At 52.1% G+C, this 19,898-nt stretch overlaps 2 protein-coding genes across 4 annotated transcripts in view; both read right to left on the bottom strand.

Moving 5' to 3' along the window:
* GNB1L (G protein subunit beta 1 like) overlaps positions 1–18,476 on the bottom strand; it is a 44,464-nt gene extending 25,988 nt beyond the window's left edge. The window contains exons 1-2 of one of the 3 annotated variants that reach the window (XM_060170418.1): positions 18,338–18,476; positions 421–505 (exon numbers count right to left, since the gene is read on the bottom strand). The gene's annotated coding sequence lies outside the window, so the exon portion shown is untranslated. Of the gene's footprint in view, positions 1–420; positions 506–14,414; positions 14,434–18,337 lie in introns of those variants that run through there. The other 2 variants (XM_060170420.1, XM_060170419.1) reach the window with 2 other exon arrangements.
* On the bottom strand, positions 14,485–18,475 carry RTL10 (retrotransposon Gag like 10). Its single transcript, XM_060170417.1, has 2 exons — positions 18,338–18,475; positions 14,485–16,796 (listed from the first exon to the last, which is right to left on the bottom strand). Exon 2 carries the CDS (start codon positions 16,569–16,571, stop codon positions 15,429–15,431), a length of 1,143 nt encoding a protein of 380 aa, XP_060026400.1. The 5' UTR covers positions 16,572–16,796; positions 18,338–18,475; the 3' UTR covers positions 14,485–15,428.
* Positions 18,477–19,898: the final 1,422 nt, after the last annotated feature.

Raw genomic sequence — 19,898 nt, 5'->3', positions numbered from 1 at the left:
ATCGGCCGGCGGACTCTCAACCACTGCGCCACCAGGGAAGCCCTCAATACCCATTTTTAATTAAAATACTTAAGCAAACAGAAACTGATGGGTTTCTTAAAAATGATTATAATACATACACACACACACATACACACACACAAACACACACCCTCCTTAGTTCTAAAGCCAAAACACATTACTTTATGAAGAAATATCAGAGGTATTTCTATGAAGATCAGGATACCCACTGTCTACAATATTAGTCAACATTGTATGGGAGGTTTAAGCTTATTCAGTTAGATAAGAAAAATCAATTAGAGGCATATGAACTGGAAAAGAAGATGTTAAATTCTCTTCCAGATGACATGATGGTATACATTGAAAGCCCTAGATAATCAATGATAAAACAGATCCAAACATTAAAAGAACAGGACTTACCTGGAGGTCCAGTGGTTAAGACTCTGTGCGTCCACTGCAGGGGTCATAGGTTCAATCCCTGCTCGGGGAACTAAGATCCTGCATGCTGTGCACCATGGCCGCGGCCAAAAAACAAATAAGCAAACAAACAAATGAAAAAACAAACATTAAAGGAAAACTTCAGTGATAGTAGCAGCAAATAAAACTAGCAAAGAGAACTCAACAGCTTCCATGTACACAACCAATAACCCGTCACAGAAAATCCCACTTACAATACCAACTAAGAAGATAAAGTACTTAACAATAAATTTTTTAACTTTTACACACCAAAAGAGATAAAAATCAAAGTATCTTTAAAACACATAAAGTCTTCAAAATTAAAGAAGGACTAAATACCAAATAGAAAATTGGGCAAAAGACATGAATAGACAATTCACAAATAAAGATATGAAAATGGCCCTTAAACATAAGAAAAGATGCTTAACCTCACTCATGGAGAAATGTAAATTAATACCACCTAAAGAGGCTTCTGGTTCTGGCCAGGATGAAGTAGGCTCACTACAGCCTCTCTCCTCTCTATCTGCCAGATTGCAACTAAAAACTCTAGACAAAATATAAACAGCAATTACTTGAAAACTCTGAAAAGTGAACAATAGCAGACAGACTTTGGAGGCAAGCAAAAACTTGGAGAATTGATCTGAATGGGCACAAGCTTCCTGCTTTTATTTTTATGTCTTGGGGCACTGCCTTGAGGGTGGGTCTAAGTTGCACTGCTGCAAGGCAGTGGTAGCTAAAACTTGGAGAGATACTTTTTCTCTGCACTGAGATTAGTTTAAGTCCTAGATTGAGTTAAAAACATAATATATAATACAAGAAATATAGTCAAAAAGCCAATAGAATCCTAGATTCTAAAAAGTTAGGGTTTGACTCCCTGATGGCCTGTGTTTCTCTTCTCTCTTGGCCCTGCCCCGAGGATGGGCCCTGGACACGGAGCTATGTGGAAGAAGTGACTCTGAGAGACCCCTGTCGTTCTGGTCAGAGGAACCATGGAGAAAGTACCCTGCCAGATCCTATGTGGGTATAAGAATGGCAGAGAGGAGAGAGCTAAAGAAAAAGATCCCTTAATTCTGTGAATGAACCCACAAAAGCCCCAGGCTCTTCTCTGAGCTGCATACATGTGGGATAGACCCAAAGCAGCACCAGCTTTAAGACCTGAACTAGGACCTAAACCACTGCCCAAGTCTCAGGCTGAACCCAGAGTGGCTGGTGAGTGGGACAGACCCAAAGCAGTGTATCAAGAGCCTTGAAAATGGAAATGAAAGTAAAACTGTAGCCCACAGAGGGTGAGACAATCTAACTGGGTTGAATGCCTGTTAACACGAAACTCAACATTCTCCAGAGGACCCAATGTAATACCTGGTCCAGGGTATGTCTAGGATACAACACAAAATTATTCAACACACAGAACCACGAAATGAGGTCAATTCTCAAAGGAAACGACAATTTACAGATGCCAACCTCAAGACAGTTCAGATGTTGGGAATATCAGATAAGGGTTTTAAAGCAGCTTTTATGATTATACTCCATGAGGCAAAGGTAAACACACTTGAAATGAATGAAAGAAAGTTCCCAGCGGAGAGAAAAATTTTTTTTAAAAAAGGAAGTTCCAGAACTAAATAATACAATATCTGAAACAAAGACATTCAATAATGGAATCAGAGATGACAAAGGAGAGAGTCAGTGACATGAAGACTGGTCAAAAGAAATTATCCAATATAAGATCAGAAAGAAAAAAGACTGGAATAAATGATTAGAGCATCAGGGACTGCAGAATAATAGAAAAAGGTCTAACATTCATGCATGGGAGTCTGAGGACAAGAGAAGGAGATGGGGTAGGAAAATTACCTGAATAAATAATGCCCGAAATGTCACAAATTTGGGAAAAGACAAAAATGTATAAATTCAAGAACTCAATGAATCATAAGCAGGATAAACTCAAAGAAAACCATACTCATGTCATAATTAAACTGCTGAAAAATAACAGCAGTAAAATCCTGACAGTAACAGCACATTACACGTAGGGAAATAATCATCTGTGTGAACGTGAATTTCATATCAGAAACCAGGAAGTCAGAAGACAGTGGAACATCTTTAGAGTAAACAAAAGAACTCTATATCCATCAAATTATCTTTTGGGAATGAAGGCAAAATAAAGGTATTTTCAGGTGAAGGAAAACCAAGAGAATTTCTTGCGGGAAGATATTCCCTAAAAGAAATATTAAAGAAGGTTCTACAGCTCAAAAGAAATATCAGAAAGAAATGTGGAACTCCAAGAAGATAGAGGAAGAGAAATGGTAAACATAAAAGACAAATTTCCACCTCTTAAGTGAACATGTATATTGTTGGGGTTTGCAATCTGACAGCTATAACATGAAGGGGGGAGGGTAAGGGGACCCATATGGATGTAAGGCTTCTACTAACTATTAAAAACATAATATATAAGAGATACAGACAAAAAGCTAACAGAAAATTTAAACAGAGTATTTGAAAATATCCAAATAATCCAAAAGAAGGATGGAAAGAAGGGATAGAGGGCCAGAGCATCAGGAAAATGAGAAAACAAAATGCAAGACCTAAATAGAACCATAAAAACGACTACAATAAACATAAATGCTCTCAACATGCTATTATAAGACCCAACAACTATAAGCTAATTTTTAAAAAGCCCGACTGTAAATTATCTAGAAGAAACCTACTTTAAATATAAAAACATAGAGGACCTCCCTGGTGGTCCAGTGGTTAAGACTCTGTGCTCCCAATGCAGGGGGCATGGGTTCGATCCCTGGTCAGGGAAGTAAGATCCCGTGTGCCACACAGAGTGGCCAAAAAATAAATAAGTAAATAAAATAAAAAAATAAAAACATAGATAAATTGAAAGTAAAAATATAAAAGATATACTATACAAATAACAAAAAAAAAGGTGTAATGGATACATTATTATCAGAGAAAGCAGACCTCAAAACAAGGACTATTAACAGGGAGAAGAAAACACACAATGACACAAGCCATCAATTCATCAAGAAGACATGAAAGTCCTAAACATGTACTCCGCTAACCGCAGAACTTCACAACACATGAAGGAAAAACTGATGGAAATGAAAGCAGAAGTAGACAGATACATAATTACAGCTAGAGACTCAAACTCCTCAGCAATCAACTCAACAAATGGCCAGAAAATAGTACAGGAGACCTAATACTATCTATCTACTGGACTGAGCTGACATGAAGTGAACATTCCACCAACAGAACAACTCATACGTCTCAAATATACATGGAACGTTCATCAAGATAGACCATATCCTGTGTTTTAAAACAAACCTTAAGGGCTTCCCTGGCTGTGCAGTGGTTGGCAATCTGCCTGTCAATGCAGGGGACACGGATTCGAGCTCTGGTCTGGGAAGATCCCACATGCCACAGAGCAACTAGGCCTGAGCGCCACAACTACTGAGCCTGCACTCTAGGGCCTGTGAGCCACAACTACTGAAGCCCATGTGCCACAACTACTGAAGCCCACGCACCTAGAGCCCATGCTCCACAACAAGAGAGGCCACCACAATAGGAAGCCCGCGCACTGCAACGAGGAGTAGCCCCCACTCTCCACAACTAGAGAAGGCCTGTGCACAGCAATGAAGACCCAATGCAGACAAAAAAAAATAAAACAAAATTTTAAAAAATGTAGAGGAACCTTTGTTACTATGTGAGGTGACAGATGTTAACTGGACTGATCATGGCAATCATCTTGCAATATATACAACTATCAAATCATTATGTTGTATACCTGAAACTAATACAATGTTATATGTCAATTATATCTCAAAAAAATGTAGAAGAACCAAAAGCGCACAATGTTCTCTGACCTTATGGATTTAACCTGGAATCAATAACAGAAAGACAACTGGAAAAATCTCCAAATATTTGGGAAACAAACAACATGCTTTTAAATAATCAATGGGGCAAAGAAGAAGTCCCAACAGAAATTGGAAAATATTTTGAACTGAATAAAAATGAAAATATAAAATAGCAAAACTTGTCAGAAGCAGCTAAAGCAGGACTTCGAGGAAATTTATAGCATCAAATGCCAAATTAGAAAAGAAGAAAGGGGGAATTCCCTGGTGGTCCACTGGTTAAGACTCCGTGCCTTCACTGCAGTGGGCCTGGGTTCAATCCCTGGTTGGGGAACTAAGGTACTGCAAGCCTCATAGTGTGGCAAAAAAAAAAAAAAAAATTAAAATAAAGGTTTTCTTTAAAAAAAAGAAAGAAAGAAAGAAAGAAAAGAAGAAAAGTCTCAAATCAGTGACCTAGCTTCTACCTCAAGAAACTAGAAAAAGAAGAAAAATAAGCCCAAAGCCAGGAAAAGGAAGGAAATAATAAGGTCAGAAAAGAAATAAATAAAACAAGAGAATTGTAAAACTACAGAGAAAAATCAGCAAAACCACAGATTGGATCTTTAAAAAGATCAATAAAATAGATAAATCGGTAGCTAGCCTGACAACTGAAAAAAGAGAAGAAACCAATTATAATAATAGAAGAAGGGTTATCACTACAGACACCACTAACCTTAAAAGGAGGATAAGGAAATACCATAAATAACTCAGTGCACATAAATACAACAACTTAGATGAAATAGAAATTGAAAACCACAGACTAGGGGGTTTCTAGGTCACCTAGAAGAAATGACCTGAATAGCCCTATAGTGACTAAAGGGATTGCATTTTTAGTTAAAATCTTTGCAAAGAAAAGAAAACTCCAGCCCACATGACTTGACTGGCATATTCTACCAAACATTTAAAGAGAAAATAGCCCCAATTCTATATAATTTCTTCCAGAAAACAGAAAAAAAGGGAACATTTCCCAATTCATTTTGAGGCCAGCATGATCCTCATACCAAAAGCAGATAAAGACAGTACAAGAAAAGAAAACCACAAGCCAATATTCCTCATGAATACAGATGTAAAAATCCTCAAAAAAAAGTAAATCAAATCCAGCAGTATATAAAAAGAATACACTACGGGGGTTTCCCTGGGGGCCCAGTGGTTAAGAATCTGCCTGCCAATGCAGGGGACATGGTGGCGATCCCTGGTCCGGGAAGATCCCACATGCTGCGGAGCAACTAAGCCCGTGTGCCACAACTACTGAGCCTGTGCTCTAGAGCCTGCGAGCCACAACTACTGAGCCTATGTGCAACAGCTACTGAAGCCTGTATGCCTAGAGCCTGTGCTCCTCAACACGAGAAGCCAGTACGACGTGCACAATGAAAAGTAGCCCCCACTTGCCACAACTAGAGAAAGTCCGCGCGCAGCAACGAAGACCTAATGCAGCCAAAAATAAAAATAAAATAAATAAGTTAAAAAAAAAAAAGAGTACACTATGACCAACTAGAGTTTACTTCAGGAACACAAAGCAGATTCAATATTCCAAAATCAATAGAGATAACTCCATCACATTAACACACTAAAGAAAAAAAAACACAAGACCATATCAGCTACACTGATACAGAAAAGGCATCCAGCAAAGTTCAACATCCATTCATGATTTTTAAAAACTATCAGTAAGCATGATCCACAATAGAAAAACGGATAAATTTCATTTCAAGAAAATTAGAAACTTCTGCTCTTTGAAAGATGGTGTTAAGAAAATGAAAAGACAAACTACAGACTGGGAGAAAATATTTGTAAATCATGCATCCACAATATATAAAGAATCCTCAAAATTCATGAGGAAAGCAAAGAAAAAGTAAATAAAAACAGAAAGTAAATTTTAAAAGAAAGGGCAAAAGATGTGAATAAACACTATAGCCAAGAAGATATGCAAATGCCAAATTAGGACCTGAAAACATACTCACCAGCTTTGGTCATCAGGTAAACACAAACGAAAGCCACAGTCACCTGTACTACACGCTTATGGGAGCGGCCCACATTAAAGACTGACCACACCCCTGGCCGCTGGGAAGCACGTGAAGCAGAAGAACTCTCCTATGAACATACTGGTACAATGGCTTTGGAATAAAGCGTGGCTGTTTCTCCAAAAAAAGTCCCAAACTGGAAACAATCCAAACATCCATCAAGGCTGAACAAACGGTGGTATACCCATACTCAACAACAAAGGGGCACTGATCACGCCTCCCCACGAATCAACCTCAAAATCATATATCTACTAAAAGCAGCCAGAAAAAAAGAGTAAATATTCTATTCTATTTACATAAACTTCTAAAAAGTGCAAACTACCCAGTAGCGACAGGAAACAGATGAGTGGCTCCTGGGGAGGGGCGCTGCAGGGAGTGGGGAGAGGCCTTACAAAGGTCGAAGGTTGGGAGGAAACCCTAGGGATTCCCTAAGGACAGCAGGCACATTCATGTCTTGGGTATGGTGATGCTTACACAGGTGTTGGAACTTATCAAATTATCCACTTTAAATATGTGCACGTTTTAGTATATCAGTAATATTTAAAAAAACTCAACAGCAACTAAACAAAAGATCGAACAGACGACACTTCACCTATAAGGTGTACAGATGGCAAATAAGCACAAGAAGACGCTCAGCATCCTTAGCCTCTAGGGAAATGCAAATGAAAACAACACGGTTCAAATGAAGAAGACAAACCCCCGAGGAAGCCAACGGCTGCTGAGCCACAGGTGAGGATACAAACTGCACACACGCCCTGGATGACAGCCCAGCAGGTCCCTGGAGCACAAAACAGCCGATCGTCAAGTTGCCAGCACTCCGCCGCTGGATATTTAATCTAGAGAAATGAAAACATACGTGCACACAAACACCTGTACCTGACTGGTCTGTTCTGTTCAGAATATCGCCCGAATGCGAAATGACAAGACACCCTTGAGCAATAAAATAGGAAGAAAGTATTGATGAACGCAACACCATGGACGCCTCCCCAGAAAATCAGAGTGAGTAACAGGCTACATACTGCTTGGCCCTATTCACACGGCATTCTGGAAACGGCAGGGCCAGGTAGACAGCGTGACTGGAGGTGCCAGGAGCCAGAGTCAGGGGTCAGGGGTGGGCTCATGACCAAGGGGCAGCGAGAGGAGGGCTCTGACCATGGAAAGGTTTCTGTACATGTGTTGGGACTCCCTGTAAGTTCGTGTCTTAACAATCAGTCCTGATTGATACCGTGAGTCCACAGTGATGAAGGAAACGACTGAAGAAATAGATCAGGGAGAGCAGACAAATCTGAGCAGAATTCCAAGTGACCTGCAAGGCGGCGGAGCTGGACCCCTGCCTGCGAGGGTGTGCGTGGAGGTAGCCCTCCTCACAGGGGAGACCCGACAACCGCCACCGTCCAGGCGATCAAGGTCATGCTGACAGCACGTCCCCTGGGTCTGACACGGTGCAATGGCCCTTTATCTTGGAGGTCTTGCTCCTAGAAACCCAGACCCCAGGCTGATCTCGAGAAACACAAACGGCAAATCATAGCGGAGGGTACTCGCCTCGAAACTGTCTCAGGCATCACAGCCCACAGGGGCCCAAGGGGATGTGACCAAGTGTCACATAGTCCTAGCTGAGGTCCTGGAAAAGGACACAAGAGGAAAACTAAGGAAATCGGAATAAGCTCCAGACTTGGGTGGATCACAGTGCTCAAGGCTGTTCATCACGGGACGACCGTGCCGTCCCCACGCACAACAGTCGCAAGGGGAGGGCACCAGCACCTTCCAGGCATGGGGCAACCACTGGGCCACCGCCCTCCTGGCCATTTTCGAGGAGGCTATTTTTCAAATAACATATATTGAACAATATTTGGGGGCTATTTTTTCTTGACCTACAGTTAATGGTATTTGATTTACCACTAAGGTATTATGAAAACCCAGTTTCCTGTCTAGATTTTTCTGGCTTTAGATCCAATTTCTCATTCCAGTTAAGGTGACTTTAAACAGATTTAATGACAATTTTTAAGTGCTTCTCCTATTTAAAGTGATTTCCCATCCTATTTTTGCCCTAATATAAATAGACTTAAATCCATCAATAGCGCCCCCAACACAAGGTAGTCAGTACTCAGCTAAGCAATTTACTGGTAACTTTTATCATCTTCATGCTCATTGTTACTCCCAAAGCAGAGTAGCACCAGGGAAGGGAGATGCTGACCCAGCAGTCCCCTCTCTCTCATGCGGCACGGCCATTCTAGCAGGAAAACTCTGAGCTGGCCAGTTCTCCAGGCCAGGAGGAACTGAGACCCAGCCCCTCTGCACCTCCCAGGCCACACCTGGACAGGCCATCCTGAGTAGGCCCCGTCGCCCTCCACCTTCCTGATCAGCTCAGACCACAGCAAGGCCCAAATCCCAGAACTGGCCCCTGGAAGTCACGTTACAGACGTGGCGGCCCCAGGGCGGTCCAGGCCAGATCACTGGGAAGCCTCCTGCTTCACAGAACATGGAGGTCTGACCACCACCCCTCCCCCATCTCTGAAACGCAGGGAGGTCCAGGGGAGTCGGCACACAGCGCGTGAGCAACAAGCCCACGACACAGGACAACGCTCTAGGTAGTTAGCCTCTTGTCACCGAGGTCCCTGTGGGTCAGCATCCGGTCCACAGTGCTGGTTCACTGGGTGAGGGCAGCCCAGTGAGTGACACTCAGGCCCCCAGGAGTGGTCCCCCAATAGTAAGGCCGAGGACACAGCCCCCTCCGAGGAGGCCAGACTCGCCCACAATGCTGTGGAGAAGCTGCGGTTCAGGGGTCCAGGTGAGACAGGGGACAGCCTGCTGGGTGACAGCCCTACCCTGTTCCCTGCAGCTCGCTCCCTGGGCCAAGGAAAACGCACCAGCCGCCCTGCCTTCCTGCGGACTGCCACGCATGGGCCCAGCCCAGGGAGGACCTGGCCTCAGCACCAGCCCTGCCCCCCGCCCCCCCCCCCCCCCCGCCCGTGCCTGCAGAGCCCCGCCCAGGCCCGGGTGCAGCGGCAGGTTTGCCCAGGGAACTCAAACTTCACAAAGAAACCATCTCTGGAGTGGGCTCTGCGTGGCCATTCGGAGTCAAAGGCATGCTTCATAGCCCTCCTGAGCCCGTGCACGGCCAGGGCCCCTTCCCCTTTGAAGCCTCTGGTGAGTGATTGAAGCGTCTCCTTTCTGAGAGGCAGATAGCACAGTGTAATCTGACTCTAAGCCCCGGGATAAAGGTAGTTTGTTTCCTCTCAGCCTTTCTGTCAACACCTCCTCAGTAATTAGCCCTAATTATTACCAAGGGCCAGCCTCCCATTCGGTTATTAAATCAGAAATAGTATCGTGGCCGGGCATCTGTCAACGCCCGGCTGGCGACCTTGGATTCACTGAATCCTCTGTCAGTATCCATGGCTTCAAAGATGCGGATCCTGGAGAGGGGTTCCGGGGAGGCAGCTCCCTGGCCCGGGGAGGGGGTGGGGAGGAGGACGGTGCCACAAGCAGCCCCGTGCTTAGCGGGTCTCAGAGCCCATTGGGGAGGCGGGAACCGGGCACCATCCCTACACTGCCTTCCCCCAACCCAGCCATGCCTGCCTCCCGGGGCCTGATGTGTCTGTGTGTGGGGGGGTGGGGGGAGACTAGGAACACCCTCATAGCCCTTCCCTGGGCCTGCCCGCCTCTGGCACAGCGTCGCCCAGAAGCCCAGGTGGTGGCCTCAGTTGCGCCCGGTTGCACACGGCCTGAGGCTGGCAGGCCCGTGCTGGCTGTTCTGCACGTGCACGGGGAAGACTCCTGAGCCCAGCCAGCAGGAGCCCCCCGAGTCCCGACTACAGCCTACCCACCCCGCCCCCCGTGCGCAGGGCACCTCCCTGTGAGCCAGAGGGTCCACAAGCAAACTCGGGGATGGCTGTGGACATGAGTTTCGGAAGTGGAGCTGAGTGCTGTGCTCCTGAGGCCCAGGGAGGACAGCCACCCACCCGTCCTGGGCCTGAGCCTCTTGTTCAATCCAAGAGAAGCAAGTCACCTGCTCCTGCAAAGCCTGGGAGGGACGCTGCTCCCTCTGGCAGGATCCACTGCTCAGGCAGCAGCAGCGCTGGCCTCACATCCCTGGGGCAGCATCCTGGGCCCTTGGGCAGCTGCCAGTAATTCGTGTGAAGCCCCTTGGGGGCTGTGAGTGTCCTTTCCAACTTGCCCCGTGTTTGGGGAAGATGGCCACGGAGGACCAGGCTCCTCCGCTGGGGTCAAGGTCCACGTGATATGATGGGTGCCTGGGCAGAGGTGAGCACAGCCCGTTCTCCCCTAAGCACCTCTGCGGCCTGACCAACAAAAAGTATGAAGGGCTTCCTACAGCTGAGGGCTTGGAGGCACCAATTGGACTCCTTGGGATGGGGGGACAGGCCATCATTGCCGGGCCAGGAGGAAATGCCAGGGTGAGGAGCCACTGGTCCAGGAGCTGGAGATGGCAGGAAGGAAGGCCACTTGGGTGTTCTCAGCCGGCCTGCCTGGCACTTAGGGGCCAGGGTGGGACTGGCTAGCAATGGGCTGCCGCCCTGGTTGTTCCCGGTGAATGCACAGAAAAGCTCCATGTTTTACAGGAAGTGGGAACGTTCCCAGGCACCAGCACCGGCCTCTGGGGCCCACTACCGCCAGGAGGGATGGTCCACAGGGGCCAGTTCCCCAGGGCTGACATCAGTGCCCAGATGGCCCTCCCCAGGGCCTGGGATGGGGCTGATGCCCACGGGCTGGTGCCCAGGAAGTTCCCGTGAACCCAGTCCCACTTGGAGAGGGGCCCCTAAGCATGGTGGTGGTGAAGGTCGCTATCACTTGAGGCCTCTCGGGGGCCGATGTGGCACTCCCAGCGGCCAGCAGGTGTCCCTGCACCGTGGCTGCACTTCTGCCACCCGCACAGGCAGGTGTAAGGGCGCGGGCTCACTCCCGACCGCTGGCCCAGGCCGGCACTGCTCAGACACACAGGTGGAAAGCAGCCAGGGACGTCCCTCTTCACCTTCTTACGGCCCCGCCAACAGGGAGACAGGGCACCCGGGGAGAAGGAACGGGCTGTCAAGGGCGCCCTGCAAGCCAGGAGATTCCAGAGTCACGTGAAAGGAAGAATGTTTAAACTTGGGAATATAGAGTAACATCTTCGCACCCTCTGTAGGGGTCCCAGATACAGAACTGGGCACATCCTGCTCGGGGCTGGAGCAGCTCTGCACACAGGGGCGACGTCAGAAGGATGCTCACGACAGCACTGCCCAAGACTGCAAAGATGGGAAACAAACAAACCCATGTCGGGCGTTCTGATGGCCCAGCTGTCTCCCCCAAGTTCCCATGTTGAAGCTCCACTCCTAGCACCTCAGACGTGGTTGTGTCCAGAGGCTTCAAAGAGGGGATTAAGCTTCAATGCGGTCATATGGTGGGCCCTGATCCAATAGGACCGGTGTCCTCGTAAGGGGGCGAGGACACAGACACACTGAGGGAGACCGTTGGGGGACACACAGCGAGGTGAGGGGTCTCGGGAGCAGCCAACCCTGCCAACACCTGGATCTCGGATGCCCAGGCTCCAGGACCGGGAGGAAGCATCTCCTGTCGCTTAGGCCACGCAGCCTGAGCAGGTGCGCACGGGCATCTCTCCCCACGGCCCATGTGGCCCCCCGTCACGGCTGCACGGCTGTGTCCTGTGGCTCGGTGCTGAGGGCCCCACCCACTTCGCGGGAGGGCTCAGCAGCTCCCTCAGGCCAGGTGAACGGAGGGGAGTGATGCGCACCACTAGTGGTTCACAGCGGTCCTTCCCCAGTCTCTGCGGTCATGGAGAAACGTAGCCAGTAGAGCCCTGTCGGCACAACCCGAGGGACCACAATGGATGGGGTGGCCACGATGTGGAGGTTCTGTTCCTGCAGCACAGTCGGCCCGCCCTGACCAACACAGCGCCAGCAGCCTGGTGACCGCACTCCTCGCTGCCGGACCTCCAGGCTGTTAACAAGGCGGTGACCCCCACTGGGCACTCACTCAGCCCTACCCCGCCGCCTTGAGGACGGGTGATTCCAATGGCTCATGGTTCAGCCGAGACCATGGAGCGAGCAGCCGCCACCTGCACGCGGGCCAGGGTTCAGCGCGCCCAGAGGCCTCCTGCGGTTCACGGCACCTAGAATGTCTGGAATCACAGCAGAAAATCTGCCCGTACCTCCCCATGGTGCTTTTGTGACTTTTTACCGTTAAATCTTTAATCCACCTGAAGCACGGCTGGCACATAGTGAGTTTCACTGTTTTCCAGACAACTGACCAGCTGCTCCAAGTCCTCTCACTGAATGATCCACTTTACCCCCATTAATTGGAAACAGCCCTGCCAGCGTGAACTAAACTCCTGTATTTATTCGGCTTTATTTACAAGTTCTCTGCTCATCCTTCCATACCAATTTCCACGTCCTTTCGTTCCTGCAGCTTTAAAAAATGTTCTGTATCTCACAGTACCTCATCCTCAACACTTCCGGTGTTAGAAGTTTTCTTGGACACGGGCGCTTTACAAACCCTCCCACAGTGCCCATCGTGTCCCAGCTTTAGAAAATGAGACCTCCGGGTATTTCCAAGGGAAGCGAGGGACAGACACAATGGTCTGGAATGCACGCCCCAGCACAGCCCACCCTGAGCACAGCCAGCAACCCTGCCAGGCCCAGAGCACCCTCCTCCGGGTGGGCTGCCTACGTGTGCAGAGCCGGGAGTGGCCATGACCCAAGGGCCCTTCTCCTGCCACGCACAGCAGAGCCCCCTCTCCTGGCCCTCTGTGTTCCTTCTCCCCCCAGAGGAGAGCAGCTGGGTCATCACATCTGCCCAAAGGCAGGGCACAGTGCCAGCTAAATATGGGGCAGTCACTTTGCGGAACGATAGGCGCTGCCAGTCTGGAAGGCCAGCGCCCTCCCACCCTCTCCCGACCCCAGGAATGGGTGACCTTGCCCTCACAACTGAGGCCTGCCCTCCCGTCCTTTTCTTCATGGCCAGGGCACACCAACAGAACCCATTTTCCGCAGGTCATCTGTCCAGTCTCTCCCCAAAGCCCCCGGGCCTGCCGTTGCAGATGACCCTCATGAGAGGTATGCTGGACCATAACCTGAGCCTGCAGGAGCCGTCTGGGGCCCGAGGGGGAAAAGGCCCCCAGTGAGACCGGGGGTCAAAACGGAAGATGGAAATCTTGGGCTGAGGGAACTCACTCCAGGTCCACTAAGTGGAGACGGGAGAGGCAGCCTGTGCAGAAGGCTGCTGACTGGGCCACCCGCCCCAGAGGGCAGCTCTGGGGCCCCAATGTTGCCAACGACATCAGACCCATACGTGGGCCAGGCCACAGCTGACCAGGACAGCCTGCAGGAGGAGGGCCCGGGCCTGAGCAATAGCATGGGGGCAGCAGTGTGACCAGGCTGGGCTGGAACATCCAAATTCCTCCACTGGATCAGAACCAAGAGTGCACACTGATTTCTTATCAACTTGCTTGTTTCACTTTGGGGCTACATCAGCTTCCCACCTACTTCTAAGACTCGCAGCTGTTTTACTTATGAGGTGTCTGTGCCGTAAAATAACTCAGAAATAAAACCACCTGAACCCAGAACATTTTCAAGCAAATTACTAATGAAGTAATCCCAACAATGTCTATTTTACTTAAAATTTACCATTTGCTTATTATTTTCCTTCCTAAAATGACTTTCTGATTGCAGTTATATTTCCACTTCTTTTTCTTTCCTATTCTCCAGGAAGGTGTTTTGTTTTCCCAATTATAGGACCCACAGGGGCCTGAAATGTTTGCCTATCTGTCCCTCGGAGCAGATGCACTGTGCCTGTCCTGTGCTGACCTGGGCTGGAGAAGCCTCCCAGTCAGCTCTGTTACTAGAAAACCCTCCCTGTGCAGAGCAGGTACTCCTTCACTCCACCCTCGGCCCTGGGGACTCACAGCCCTGGCCTGCTGCCTGCTCACTTCACCGCTGGCCTGGAAGATAGTTCTCAAGGCCACACCCCTCCCACCAAGCCTCCCACTCCCACCCATTCAGCCAGACCCTGCAAGGATCCAAGTCCCTGCCATGAACCACACCTGCAACGCTGACCGGGTGCTCGCGGCTGGGCCCAGACTCTGCTCCCAGATGGACAAGGACTCACTCAGCCATGGATCCAACCCATGTTTAATAGCACCGACTGTGTAGCAGGGACACGAGGTTGACTGATGGAGCCCTGCCCTAGGGACTCACAGTCCATCGAGAGGCACAAGTCATTACAGCGCTGGGCGTTGAGTGCTGAAGCAGCCAAGTGCACGAGTGGGCGTGGAGGCAGGATGCTGAAGAGCAGAGGGGAGGGCAGCGCGGGCCAAAACAAGACTAGATGCTAACACTGCAGGCAAATGCCTGAAAGGGAGCTGAGACTGGCAAGGAGGCCCCCACTCCACCCTCCTGCATTAAAGCTGTCCCAGTGGGCCAGGGCTGCTGGTAAGCCCGTACATAGGGAAGCACCCTTCTCTGCCAAGACACCCTCCCACTTATACTGAATAATGAAAGCAGCTGCTTCCTCCATGCAACCTTCCTTAACTTCCAGTCCAGAGGATAGGGGACACAGGGAGCAGAGACTGGGGCAGGAGTCAAAGCAGACACCACAGGAGTTAGATCCAAAAGGGCTGGCACAGCGGACCCAGTCCAGTCCCAGCCAGCACTGAAGGGGGTGGGTTTGGGGGGGACTAGTTACAAGGACTGTACAAACTTGATGGGGACTGGTCTACGCAATTCTTTCCAACTAGCGGGAACAGGCCAAGTGAGAAGGCGCTTCCCAACAAGGTGTTGGGATGCAGCCAAGAGCCCAGTGGGAGGCAGCCTCTGGGCCACTGAGTTGGCGAATGAGGGGCACAGGGCAGAGGCCACTGTCCTGCTGTGCCCTGGGGTGGGAGTTTAAGGGGAGCTGTTTGTGCTCAGACATGGCAGACGCCAAACAAGTCCATCTCCTGCCCAGCAATGGGGCAAGTGGACAGGGCACTACCTGGTGCACCCCATCTAGAGTTAGCTGGCAATACCCCACTGTCCTGACAGGGGGGCCGTGGGGTTCCCTGGTCACGCAGACCACTTCATGACAAGGGGGCACTGCCATACCTGCCCAGGCCGTGTTCGGAATCCAGTGCTGTGGGTTGGTGCGTGGGACAGAATGGTGGCTCTCCTAGGGTGGTTGGGGTGTCCACTGCCCCCTCTGGGGTACCTAAGGATGCCTCCTGGCCTGCCTCTGTCTCAGAAACCTCCTCCTTTGTTTTCTGGGGTCCTGGACCCCCTGGGTTAGTGGGACCTGGTTTCTGGGCAGGGGGTTCAGCAGATTCTGCAACTGCAAGGACAGGTTTGGGGGCCGCCTCCCCTGGCTGGGAAGAAGATGGCCCCACGGGACCAGGACCAGCACTGCCTGCAGAGTTGGACAAGGCAGAAGGTTCCACAGGCCCAGAGCTGCTCTCCATGGCTAGCAGCTGCTCACATAGAGCATTTCTAGATGTGGAATTGGAACTAGAAACAGTGGGGGTGGCCAGAGCAGCGGGGACAGACCTGGGGGGAGTACCCATGTTGAGGGCCAAGGCCTCTGAGAACCTAGCTAAGTACTGTCTCACTACAGGCAGCTGTGGGGCCACTGGTGGCTGGCTCGAGGCCAGAGGCAAAGAACAGGGCCCTGCAGCGTGGTACTCAGCAAAGTTGTTTGGGTTTTGAATAACTTCCTCAAGATCCTGGCAAAAAAGCTCATAGTTGTCAGGCAGGGGCAGGTCCCCATCGAGGTAGGGGGCTGCCCACGCCCGGGCTCGGCCCGTCAGGCGCCCGAGGATCTCGCAGACACGGCTGAGGTTGTCCCGGTAGTGCTCAAAGCGGAAGGACATGTAATCGCCCAGCTGGGCCAGAAAACGGTCCAGCAGCCAAGGGGAGCCATCGAAGGTGCCTGGGTCTGAGCCGGGCACCCAGTGGAAGTCCACCCTGAGGGGCCGCGGGCCCATGCGCATTGCCGGGGGGCCCCTCTCCGCGGGCTTACAGCCCACAGCACCACTCGCTGACCTCTTCTGCTCCATGGTCGTGCGCACACACACAGGGTCCCCACAGCAGGGCCGCTCAATCCAGGGATCCACTAGGGGGGTGTACGCAACCCCAGGAGTGGCCCCGTCCTCCTGCCAGGGGTGTGCATTGGCGTAGTTGGCTGCCGCCCGGATGGGATTGCGAGGGCCCTGGCGCCGGCCACGAAGCATGCTGGGAGCAGACGGGAGCTGTCACGTCAACTAGAGAAAGAAGGGGGAGAGGAGGGAGGGACGGCGCCCAGAGGGTGGGCAGAAGCGGCGCGCAGACACAACGGGACAGACGGTTGCGAAGGGGTGCTCCAGGCAAGTGCTGAGCGGGGAGCTGACCACTGCGGCCTCAGAAGAGCTGAGAAGAGCTGATGGGACTGTCAGACGCAGGCCACCATCCGAGGCGATCTGTCCAAAAACAAGGTGGGAAGAGTGGGAACTAGGCCCAACCACCACCACTGGGCAGCCGACCCTGGGCCCCCACCAGGAGCTCTCCATGCAAGGGGGCCCAGAGGCCTGCCTGGGAGGTCCCAGAAAGCAGGTACATGCCACCTGGGATGTTTCAAGGGCAAGATGTGATGGTGGTGATGTCAATCCCAGGAGGCCAGATCAGGGGGCCAGATCAGATCCCCCGGGGCTTCCTTGGACGGCCTGGATGGCTGTCAAAGAATTTCAGGAGTGACAATAACAACCTTCACTGACGGCTCTAGTCATGGCCAACAATGACCCCTGATGAGGCTGACCCCGAGGCACGGTGGTGAGTAAAATCACTCGTCTGTGGCCACACACACCAACCAGTTAGTGGCAGAGGCAGCTGACCCCACCACACATCACCACGCCATTTACAAGCTACGCTTCACAGTCCTGTGAACCATCTCCCAGCCGCCCAAGCACTGTACTGTCAGGTGCAGAATGTGTCATAAGATCTTTTTACATCACAGCCCCAGAAGCATGGCAAGCACTACCTGTGTGCCTTCCAGCTTTCCCCCCACCCCCACACCCGTCCTGTGTCTCCCAGACTCATGTCGCTACTCACAGTGCAGCCACCCCCACCCCAAACATATCCTCCCTGCATTCCCCTCCCTGTTAACAGCCCAGAATCCGAACCCGAGTTAAATTCCACTTGCTCTGTCTACTCTCCCCACCCCAAGGTGGTCCCTGCAAAGGGCCTGGAGAACAGTGACCATCATCACCCCTGAGCAGCCCAAAGAAACGCAAAACAAAAAAGGAGGTGCAGTTCCCGTCGGATGCAAGGAGTCCTCCCGCAGTCCAGCCTGAGGGTAGCCACCTCCCCAGTCTCCCTGCAACACGAGGTCCACTCCCGGCCTGCACAGAGCGCTCTCTGCTTCACCCCTCCTGGCGCGATTTCCCCAACAAGCCCTCCACACACACACACACCCCGCCCCCCACTGCTCAACCGGCTCCCACCTAGGGGCGCCAGTCTGCACTCACCTTCGGGGCGGCTTCCCACGTATTTACCTACCCCCATCTGCGGGAGCTCCTCCAGGGGGAACGGCCTGTTGGTCTTTCCGCCCAGGACCTCCCAGGGCGGCCTGCAGCATTCGGAGCCGCCAGGGGCCCCAGCACCTGCCTCCCCAACCCCCAACACTGGTGGCGAGGCGGGAGGTGGGGGTCTTCCACCCGAAAGCCCGTCCCATCCTAACACTAAAAACACGCTAGGGAGGCAGAGACCGAAGACAGCAGGTAAATGCCGTCCGGTCCAGTTTCTCACCGAGCGCTGAAAAAACGGTGACCACGAACCACTCCCGCTCCTGCCCCCTGTGAGGGGAGGCAGCCGCTGCCGTGCGCGCCCGGGACCCCGCCCCGCCTGGCTCTCACTAATTCGGGGAGCGAGGTCCCCAGCCTGCCCGGCGCCGAGGGACCCGGCCCTTCCCCGGGACAGAACAGCGCGCGCCCGGTTCAGGCGCCGCCGCACGAAGCCCACCTACCTGCGGCCACGCGGCGCCACGACGGTCCGGTTCCCTCGACAGCGAGTCCGACCGCACCTACAAAACGGACGAGACCGGCCGCCGCGAGGCGAGGCCAGGGCCGGCGCGGACCGGGGTCGGGAAGGGACGGAAGGGCGCGGAACCCAACACACTAACCCGCCGGGCGCAGCCCGCGACCCCAGCCACGAGCAGCGCGAGCCCCAGCACCGCCTTGTCGTGCGGCCACGCCCCCTGCGTGCGCGCGGCCGACCCCTACGTCCCCGCGCCGGCTCCCGGAACGCCCCTCGCTGGCCTCCCAGACGCGCTGCGCCTGCGCCCTGCGTCGTGAAGCCTCGGTCGCGCAGGCGCTTCCGGGCCCTGCCAGCGGGGCAGCAGGACGCGAGGGTTGATGGGAGGGCGCTCAGCCGGACGCCGCGCGGAGTGCCACGAGAGCAGGTGGGGCCGCGTGCGCAGGCGCAGGAAGGGCCGGGTCCGGAGGGCGGGCGGGGTCGCGTGCGCAGGCGCCCGCGGCGCGCTGCGCTCAGGAACGGCTCGGTGCGGCGGGATCGTGGCGTCCACCTGGCTCTAGCTGGGACTCAGGGACAGACGCGGCGACAACTGCACTGAGTTAGTGCTGAGCGTCAGGAGGGATGTTGGGGGCCGAGGGCACCTGGGAGGGTTGGCACAGAGGGGCTGCAGCGTTTCCTGGACGGAGTGCCCGGAGAGTACCCGTAGCTGGAGACCAGCAGGGGCCGGGCGCGTACGTGCGCCCAGGAGCGACGGGGCGGGGCTGGCCCCGAGGACCGTCCCCTGAGGAGCCCGGTTCCCTCGCCGTGGGCGGGCTGGCTCAACTCACCCCTCAAGGCTGGACCCTGAGCGGCTGCCCAGCCAGCGCCCCGGCACAGGAGGCGCCGGTGCGGGGGAGCGCTGTTGCCCTACGTGCGAGACCTCTAGCACCTCGTGCCCCGGGGCCCCCAGGTGGGGACATGTTGCCAGGGCCAAGGCGGCCGAGGTCACTGGAAGTGATGTAACACCAGCTCCCTTTCTGTCCTGGTCTAGCGACTTCTTTCATGAAACCATCTCTGAAATGTTATCTGCATTTACAGCCAAACTCACTTGCTTTGATCCTTGAAACAGAATCAAAGATTACACTGTACCTTCTCAGGGTTTGTGGGGCTTTCAGCAGCCTCGCCAAAAATAATAGAGGTGGCACCCAGCCAGGAAACGCCTCCTGTAAGTGTGAATGAAACTTGTATTTTTCGGTTGTGTCTTTCCTAATTGACCTGATAATTTAAACTTCCTGCTTCAAAGGAGAAGGGGAGTTCCCGACAGAGTTCCCGACAGTTTGGCAGCTAAGGCCAACTCAGGGCAGTCAGCGGAGAGTGGGCAGCAGACTTGTGCAAAACACCCAACCACACCCACCCAACTGGGCCACACCATCAGAAAATACCTTTTTGGGTCCAAAACTTTATTTTGTTATTCAGGCCATCTTCTATGTATATATATATTTTAAATTGTAAAATATACATAAAATTTATTTTAACCATTTTTAAGTCTACATTCAGTGGCACTAAGTATATTC

Source organism: Lagenorhynchus albirostris, chromosome 14 (assembly GCF_949774975.1).
Source record: "Lagenorhynchus albirostris chromosome 14, mLagAlb1.1, whole genome shotgun sequence".
Classification (NCBI taxonomy): Eukaryota; Metazoa; Chordata; class Mammalia; order Artiodactyla; family Delphinidae; genus Lagenorhynchus; species Lagenorhynchus albirostris.
The sequence above is the reverse complement of the archived record's forward strand: the minus strand, read 5'-3'. Positions and strand labels throughout refer to the sequence as shown.

Excerpts from the sequence above, each read along its gene's own strand:
- RTL10 (XM_060170417.1), bottom strand. The coding sequence starts at position 16,571 with ATGCTTCGTGGCCGGCGCCAGGGCCCTCGCAATCCCATCCGGGCGGCA.